This window comes from Zeus faber (assembly GCF_960531495.2).
Source record: "Zeus faber genome assembly, chromosome: 6".
Lineage (NCBI taxonomy): Eukaryota > Metazoa > Chordata > Actinopteri > Zeiformes > Zeidae > Zeus > Zeus faber.
In genome coordinates, this window is record NC_137201.1 from 20,269,361 (window position 1) to 20,278,189 (window position 8,829).

Sequence of the window (8,829 nt, forward strand, 5' to 3'; positions counted from 1 at the left end):
TTTATAATAATTTTGCATCCTCTGTATACACCCAGGCCAGTAACCAGCAGTGCTGTGTGTAATATGACTGACACCTATAGGCCATTAAATGTCAAGTAAATAAATGTTTCCCTTCCAACCACCATGGAAAATAAATGAAGCACAGCGATAATCTTAAAATTCTTTATTTATAAACTTGATGCAAGTTTACAAATTACTGTACATGGTCAAAATTTCTTTTAATGGAAAATGAAAAATAAAACAAAATCAAAGCATGCCAACAGTGCCAAACTTTGAGTCTGCCAACCCCACGTTGGTGCCGGAAACTCCACATTGGGACTGAAGATCCTTTCAATACACTGTCCAGTTAAAAGAGAAGCGTGCAAACCTATTCACCATGGCATGAGGATAAAAAGTGAACGATGTTTTAATGTCCCCCTTAGACCAGTGTTGGCATTTGGCGGAGAAGCAGTTACACAGGTGTATAAAGGCTGCAGGAAACGCGTGGTCACAAGTCTGATCGCTATTCTTTCTGCGCCATGCTGCAAAGTGGAGCCCTTTTAAGGCCGAGGTCACTTCCTGGCAACGACATCCAATAAACTATTTCCTCGTGCAGCCAGATAATCTGAATATTATTTTTATTCTGACTTGTAACAATTGGATGTAGAGCAGTGTGCTGAGAATATTTTTTTTTTGTTAATAGAGCATATTTAGTCCACAACTAGTTATTGTATTGACTTCTGTAGGCACATTCTTGCCATTTGTGCAAATCTGTTCACAAAAAAGAAAAGAAAAGAAAAGAAAAAGGTGAATTGTATTGAATACCTCCCGGACTATGAAAAGCAACCATATTTCAGCGTTTTAGACGTTGAAGATAAATACTACAGTGGATTTCAAAGAGCCACAGGGTACATATCATGCTAATACAATCCTGCTTAAGTAAGTTTGGTCTTTCAATAGAAAATAAATGTTCTGCAAATGCCCAACCTTTTAGATTGCATGAAAAATACAACAGGAAACCTCAGGCATAATGTAACCAATAACAATGTTAAGCTCATTATAGATGTCGCTGACAACAATCCGTTTATTGAGTGGATAAAAGGTCTAATCTGAAGAGGTAAATAGCATATCATCCATAAAATAAATTGTGATCAAACACTATCCTGTACATATTACCCTCCGTAGTAATGTTTACCTGAGTTGTCATTTAAAACTAATTCTGCAGACAGTGTTAAGAAATAACTGCAAAAGATCCCGTCAATTGATAGGTACAGTGTTTGTCTTCTGATCGGGAGATTTATCGTGCCGATTTTATATTGTATTCCCCGGTGGAAGTTTGAATTTATATTAAAAATCGGGGCATGTAGGTGTCAGGGTCTTATTACACTACAATGATCATTCTTAATACACACAAATAGCAACACCAAAACACTTCCTCTAAATAGAAAGGTAGCAGATAAAGCCCTGGCAATTCATGTTTTACTTCCTGACTAAAAAGTCTCTAGAAATTAGGAGATGGCATGAGAAGCTACATGGTATTGGATTAATACAGTTGCATGTAATGTCATGGACACGTGATGGAGATCAAAATGTAAACTGGGCAAATTACTACAGCAGGGGGGACAACACTACAGGCAATACTGTTTTTACAGAAAATACCATAAAAATTCATCATAGGAATTGGTATGTTTGAAGTCACGCATCTAAAATGTTTCTTTTTTTCCTTCGTTTTTTTTTTTTGTTTTTTTTTTTGTCATTTATATTGTCTTTGGAGATCTCAAAGCAGGATTCTGTGTTTGACCTCTATCTTTAGTATCTTCCAAAATGGGTTCCAACAATGGTCTTGGTAGTGCCCCTGCACCATGAGCTGGTACCGGTTTGTGCAAATTTAGGGCTTCATTCTCTTAGCATTAAGCTAGCGACCAGTTTTGATAACTATAACTTGATAGGAAGAGCCATAGAAGGCTGGCTATTACAGGGCTGATGTGTGAATGGAAAAAGGCAAAAGACTTCAACAATGGTCGGCTGGACACCTCAGCAAAGACCATAATACACATTTTCCTGTCGCAACGCTGTGTTAACTGTACATTGTGACACAGTTGACGCCCATTAGTCCTGCTTGAAGTAAACACTTTTTTCACCATCTAGCAATGAAGTAATGTTTGAACACTTTCCAGTACATTTCACCTGGCCCAATAATGCGTTGCTGTCAATATCTTCGTATTAAAACGTTGAACCATGATACGTCCGGTGGTGATTGCTCTCATTCTAAGTCACTTTGAAACAGGTCTACGGTCGTCGGGGATGTCAATCATTCCAGAAAAAAACATTTTGGAAAAATATAAACTTTTTCCGTGAGAATATTGGTATTGTCTACTGGAGGGTTGTGAACAAAGAGAGAGAGAGAGAAAAAAGAAGAAAAAAAACAAACAAAAAAAAAAAACCTAAACTAAATAAATACACCCACGTCAATCAAAATGACATGTGTGCAGCAACACGCCACCACAAGGCCTTGAGGATCAACCTTCTCAAAGAAAATAAATGTGACCAGAGTATGATGTGGCTGTGAACATGTCGAGGTTTGCGCTAAACATAGAGCTTCTCTTCAGGGCGGCGGTCTGCGGTGTCCAAATGGTTCCGTCGTGAGGCGGAACTGATTGTTTGTAAAGCCCACTTTGTCCAAGCATTTAAAGGAGGAAAAACAAATAAAGTATTTCCCCATATTTGAGGGGGGGGGGGGGGGGGGGGGGGGGGGGGTGTTGTTTAAAAAAAAAAAGGGGGGGGGGGGGCTGACAAGTATTTTAAAACAGAAACAGTAAGGATGGACCCTTACAGCCTTCTCCTCGGCCAATCAGAGGGGAGAAGCAGAGTGAAGTCTTCCCTGCGGTGGAGTGGTGGAGTGAAGGAATAGCCGTCTACTGAGCCAACAAGATGGGAGAATAATTTGCCAGTTGGTTCCACAAGAAAGATGATATATTCCCAATAAGTCAGAGGGAGGAAATATTCCAAAAAACACAAGATATTTTGACCCGATGACATATGTTCCCAGTGCATAGTGGTAAGTAGCTCCTTATCCGTCCTCTTTGGGAGGTGTGTACCAGCCTGCGAAAAGGAAAAAAAAAAAAACACACGGTCCTGCACCACTGAACTCACAGCATCAGAATACAGAGCATCCGATGATGCCATGAAGAAGAAGCAGCCACTTACCGTTCTTTTCGTGAATCTGCACGAGGGATTTGTACGACTGTTGTGCTCTGGCAAGATTGTACTGGTTCTGAGAGACAATTTGTGAGCGGTTAAATTCAACAGACTGCAAAGATTAGGCCGCGTGCATATCTCAATTGTTGTATCACTGCATAATATAGAATTGATGGAGAAGATCAAAGCAGAAAAATGCAAGAAGCCTCTGTCCACCCCCCCTATGTCTGGTAATTTGGTGGATCGCTTATAACACATTTATTATTGTATGTAAAGTCTCTCTGTAACGTTTCCCCCGACAACTGCTTTACATTCCACACAGCTGGAAGGTGACATGCCGCAAGGCGAGACCAATAGTTTTGCATGTTAAAAAATGATAAATAATGATCACCACAGGGAACCATTTAGTCGTACAGCCAAGTTATGACAACAAATTGGGAGTAAAGACAGACGGGGGTCTAGGCCACAACGCGCGAAGAGGCTCTTACCTTATTGGCTCCAAACTGCACCCTGGCTTTTCCTTTGACGAGGGTGGCATTAATCTGCATAATGACAGACTCTATGGAATAGGCACTGCTCCAGCCCTGCTCCGGCACGGGGAAGATAAGCCACACATTAAACCACCTCCCAAATTTGAATCTACAAAAAACAAAGAATACAGTGACCCCACCTGTTTTGTAAGAAGTTCCATGCACAAGGCCCCTCCTCCTAAAACATACCTAAAAAAGGACAGACCAGAAATCTTTAACATTTTAAACTTGGCGTGACCTTTCATTTCACATGGCTTATGCAAATTTGTTGATAGAAAATTTGTTGATATATTTACTCGGAGATCCAGTGAGAGGTATTGAAAGTTTATATCAAATTCATGTGGACAAACGCGTGTAAATTACAATGTTATTTGGCTTGTATGTCACAAATACACTGTGGCCAAAAAGCAGACTCCTTCAGAGCCTATCGATTTTTTTAGAGGCTTCTTATGAGCAACAAACTCACCCTCCAGAAAGCACAGGAGATACTACCCGTACGAAAGGTGGGTCAAAGGGAAAATTATCCTGTGAAATAAAAAATACCAAACAAAGCAGAAATATGGCGTTACTAAATCACTCCCCCCTAAATGAATACATTGGGACTTAATGGAGCAGAACTCACTTTATAAGAGAAATTGAGTAAAATGTAGTCCACTCCTTCCTTCTCCTTCAGGACCTGCAGGTCGCTGTGGAGCGGGCTGTCCGGGTCGACCCTGAGACACAACAGGAGCAGCTCAACCTCACGGCACAAGCACACTTTGAAAAGGTGAAAATAGTGGCGTCCGAGTCTGAACGACTTACGTCCTTATTTTGACATGCCATTCATAAAGGCTGTCGTTGACTAGCTCCACAGAATAAATACCTGTAAATAACACATATGGAATGTTATTCTTCTGTATTTAAAGCAGCATTTACAGAGGAGCCATTCATTGCCATTGAATGTTGGGACATATAAATTCAGGTAAACAATTAATGTCTCTGCACATGTATCTAGAAAATGATTGTGATCAGGTTATTATGTTATAATTGTGACAGAAAATGTAGTCCATTTACACTTTATAGGAGCTAAAAAAAAATTTTAATACAAAGAAAATGTGAGCCGTCACCTGTCTTGTAACTCTGTGATCTGTAGATTTCCCTGAGTTCCTTCATGAGGCGGTCTGAGGCTTGCACCGAGCCGGAGACGGCACCCTGCGGCACCAAGGGACATATGCTTAACAAAACAGGCACCGTACACACACGTGGAGATGTGTGAAAATGCTGCAAATACAAGTGGATGAAAAGGAGAAAAAAAGAAGCACCTACCGAATGAGCACTTACATTCAAGTGATCCTGCCTCTGGTTTTTACGGATCTTCTCCAAGATGGCCAGGTTCTCCTTCTCTATTCCGTCGTCCTCGGACTTCTTGCCATCCGCCGGCTCCTCCTCTTTCATCTCATAATGATCCAGGTCCTCGATGTCCTGCTGTCAGCAAACACACAGAGCGTTCCGTTACGGATGCGGTGAAGACAAGGGGCACAGAACACTCCAGCGTTCTCGACGCCGAAAGGAATATGTGTGAAGCACCTCTCCCATCTCCTCTTCCTCCTCCTCTTCTGACGTCACCTCGTCCGCAGGCCCGTGCTACGGGGGAAGGGGGGGGGACATTTCAAAAATCTGTACATTAATTTACCCGCCCTCCAGGTCGCGAAAAAAGATTTAAACTGTGACTCGCCCAACACACCTTTCTCTCCTGGCTGATTGGCCCCGCAGGAAGAGGCTGGTCAAGCATTTCTACATCAGGATGTTGGGGTAAGTTGTAAAGACGACATAGATCACAAATAAGACGCTTCAACTGTTGAAGAAGCTGGGGAGGGGAGAAAAAAATAAATAAAAGACGGGAATTTACATTATGGAAGAGATTTCATAAGATTTACATTTTCTTGGTGCGCGATCATTAGTAATCTAACCAAAAGAGAAGCTCCGGCCATGTCTTACCAATGTGCTGCCTTTCCTCACATCCTCTAAGCGCTCCAACACTTCCGCGAGACTCGGGTCGTCAGAGTCAACAAACCATATCGGAGGCGTTGAGGGATACGACTCCTGCGCGAGGAAGCAAAAAAAACAAACAAAAAAAAAAAAAAAATCAGCCTGCACATCCAAGCCTGCGCACTCGAAAAGATATACCCATTGCATCTCACACTGGAACAACACAAACGCTTGGATGCAAAGACCCGGGTCAGGAAGAAGTTGATAAGGAAAGTAATAGAAGGGATAGAAGGGCAGACGGGTTAGGACAGTTTAATCTAGATGGAGGCCACGATTTGGTAAAAAAACTTTGACAACCCTGATCAGAGTTCACGCCAGCTTTCTGGTATTTTCACTAAATCAGAAGGCTAAACTGGTACTTAACCTATTACGCCATGAATAACTAGTGACCACCTGATAACTGACTGCAAATGTTTGGTATCGAGACGGCATTTTGAAATGTTGCCTATGAAACAAACAAACAAACTAGGAGGCCGTTTGATATAGTCAGAAATGCCAGAGACGGACTGCGTGGGCTTGTTGACTCGATGCGGCTCCACTTTGCATGACAAACATCCACTCCCAGAGTGTACTCCCGCGGCTGACCCCGCCTGAACGAGCAATCAAGTCGATCCGTGAGGTCCGCGGGCGTCGTCGGACTCGGGGAGAGGTCAAAAGTTCAGCGGCTTGGGAATTTTTGTAATATGGCGACTTGTTCGTTTTATTTGGGAGCACAGCAACGGAAGCATAGAACGACTCGCGGTGGGGACCAACAACAACAAGCCGTGAATGGGGACCTGTTATGGCTTCTTGTCGCACTTTGTACGTGCACACGGCTCGGAGACATTTCCCCCAAAACTCTTCGGACGCGGACGGGCCTGCGGTGGCTGGGAAGCGTCTCCAATAACACGAGCGTTGACAAGTTGAAACGCCGCAGCCGTGGTCGGTGTGAGGCGACCTGCGCAGCGAGTCTCAAAACTGCCAAGCTAACAAATGACACCGAACTGGAACCGTGTATTTGTTGGCTCGTTCGTCCGACTGCGTTCGGCTCGGTTGTGTTTTCCTGGTTGCGTTTTTCTTTCGCCGGTGGAATTGCGGTTTTTTGTTGTTGTTTTTTTTTTTTTTTTTTTTTTTTTTTTTTTTAAACGCACGTTCGTCCATTTCAATGCCCCCCCCTCCCCTCCCCGATTTGATTCTTTAATCCTGGCGTTTTGACGAGCTGAGTCGGGGCCCGTCTATAACACGGAGAGGGAAAATGAACACGAAACCAAAACATGGAACTCAATCTCCCCCAAACGTTAACTGTGCCCTGAAATCCAATCAAAGTATAAAACACATATTGCTGAATAATTTAGAAGGGCGTGGAAGACGAACACAACCCGAGTGTGGGTTGAATGTGACGAACAAAGTTTGCTTAACAAGGAAACGAGCTGCGCTAAGCGGCATCGCATTGACAACGCAGTTCCTTTTCGGCTCTGGCCACCATCTAGCACGCAGCCAGCTAGCGGGGGCTAGCGCTAGCCTAGCACGCAGCTAGCCAGCGGAAGCTAACGCAACTAGTTAATAACTCGAGTGTTACCGCATATCGTTGCTTTCTGAGAGCGGGGCTCGCACACGGGCTGCATCTGTAATTTTCACGAGTGTCTCGTGGATCTACAGGGTGACCGGCGGCGAGCGCAACACCCGAGATTCACCCGAGCCCGCTGGATAGTTTGTAAACACGGAACGGTCCGCGGAGGAATGTTCCGTCCCAGTGGGTAGACGGGGCCCGGGCTAGCTGGGGAGCGCGGCGCGCCGGCCTCGTCCTCACCGTGATGTTGCAGTGGATGATCAGCAGCTTCTCCCCCGTCACGTTGAACTGGCAGCTCAGCTCGTCCGGCTTCCAGTCGATGATCCTGAACCGCTCGTGGTTTGGGTCAAAGATGGACTCCAGGAACTTAAGTTCGGCCTTCAGCCCCGACACCGACATCTTCCACTCATCTCACACCAGGCCGCGGGGAGGGAGGGGGGCGGCGGGAGCGCGCAGGGGGGACGGGAGCGGACCGTGCGTACGCGTCACCGCGAGAGTCACAACAAAGGGCTGCGCGGTGTGACGTCATGACGGGATTCTGTCTGTTAATGTCTGTTGATGTAAAATGGTGATTTTTTTTTTTTTTGTTATGATGGGTCGTCACACTCACCCCCATTTTTATTTTACTTTCCACGTAGCCATAGAAGGTATTGTTATTTAGTCTCATAGCCAGTGCCTGGGCTTACGAGCGGGGTGCGGACTATGTTCCCCCGGAATTTCCAGGGCATAATGACCTTTGTTGAAAAGTCAAACTTGTTTCTCAAAGCAATGTTCAGCTTTTATGCAAAATCTACAGTAACTGCACCTTCTGTGACATCTGCTGGTAATGGTTGCCACGGAGACAACCGGACCCAGAGATCAGGGCCCTTTTCCGGAAAAAAACCCCTGGTGCATCTTCTTAAAAGTTTGTACCAGTACTTAATAAATACTAATTTTCTAATCACTGTCTTTGTCTACTCAGTCCAGCCGTCCAGTCCAAACATACTAAATTAATCATCACTGTTAAAGTCTGTTCGCATCGACAAGGGGGGGCTGACATCCAGATACTCTGGGCACTCGAGGCTTGTGGCTGGATGGGGTGTCTGGACGTTTGTGGCGGGCCTCGCCCATGCGCCGGTGGCCGTGGGGGCCCCACCAGCTCGCCTGCAGCGCGGGTGGTGCGGGCAGGGTGTCGGTCTGTCAGCGCGGGACCTGGCTCCGGGCCTGTGGTCTGTGCCTGGCACTCGTGGCCCGGGTTCTACACCTGCGGCTGCGTCTTGTGCCTGCACATGGGGGTGGGTGGTATGTGTGCACCTCGGGGATGCAGGGTCTCCTCACGCCCTCAGGGACTGGGTTATGCTAATTGGGGCTGTGCGTGAGTGTTGCTCCGTGGGCCTCCGGCTTCTCTGGGGGCTGGGGGTCTTCTGTGCTGCAGGGCGGGGTGTTTGGGGCTTTCCTGCGGCAGAGGGGTGTCTGTACGGCTACAATTTGATACTGACCTCATACACGAGATCCAATTGGGACCAGTCCCATACACTCACCGGAGAACACTTCACAGACATACAC

General features: G+C 45.4%; 1 protein-coding gene across 7 annotated transcripts; it reads right to left on the minus strand.

Annotated features, from left to right (window-relative positions):
• Positions 1-148: 148 nt before the first annotated feature.
• Positions 149-7,695, minus strand: LOC307231738 (ubiquitin-conjugating enzyme E2 Q2-like). 7 transcript variants are annotated; one of them, XM_080002542.1, is made up of 13 exons: positions 7,525-7,695; positions 5,685-5,789; positions 5,431-5,553; positions 5,274-5,330; positions 5,028-5,168; positions 4,814-4,898; positions 4,509-4,569; positions 4,330-4,420; positions 4,174-4,232; positions 3,848-3,896; positions 3,666-3,761; positions 3,187-3,253; positions 149-3,081 (listed from the first exon to the last, which is right to left on the minus strand). In XM_080002542.1, the coding sequence occupies exons 1-13, from the start codon at positions 7,681-7,683 to the stop codon at positions 3,050-3,052; spliced, it is 1,125 nt and encodes a 374-aa protein (XP_079858668.1). In that variant the 5' UTR covers positions 7,684-7,695; the 3' UTR covers positions 149-3,049. The 7 variants fall into 7 exon arrangements, with proteins under 7 accessions (XP_079858668.1, XP_079858666.1, XP_079858667.1 ...); XM_080002540.1 differs by having other exon boundaries at positions 5,013-5,168; XM_080002541.1 differs by having other exon boundaries at positions 5,028-5,171.
• Positions 7,696-8,829: the final 1,134 nt, after the last annotated feature.

Bases quoted from the DNA above. Each gene is read 5' to 3' on its own strand.
- LOC307231738 (XM_080002536.1), bottom strand. From the start codon at position 7,683: ATGTCGGTGTCGGGGCTGAAGGCCGAACTTAAGTTCCTGGAGTCCATC. The intron at 5,172-5,273 runs GTGCTTCACACA...GTTTGCTGACAG, and splicing joins AGGAAGAGGAGATGGGAGAG to CAGGACATCGAGGACCTGGA. The intron at 4,899-5,012 runs GTAGGTGCTTCT...TTGGTGCCGCAG, and splicing joins TGAATGTAAGTGCTCATTCG to GGTGCCGTCTCCGGCTCGGT.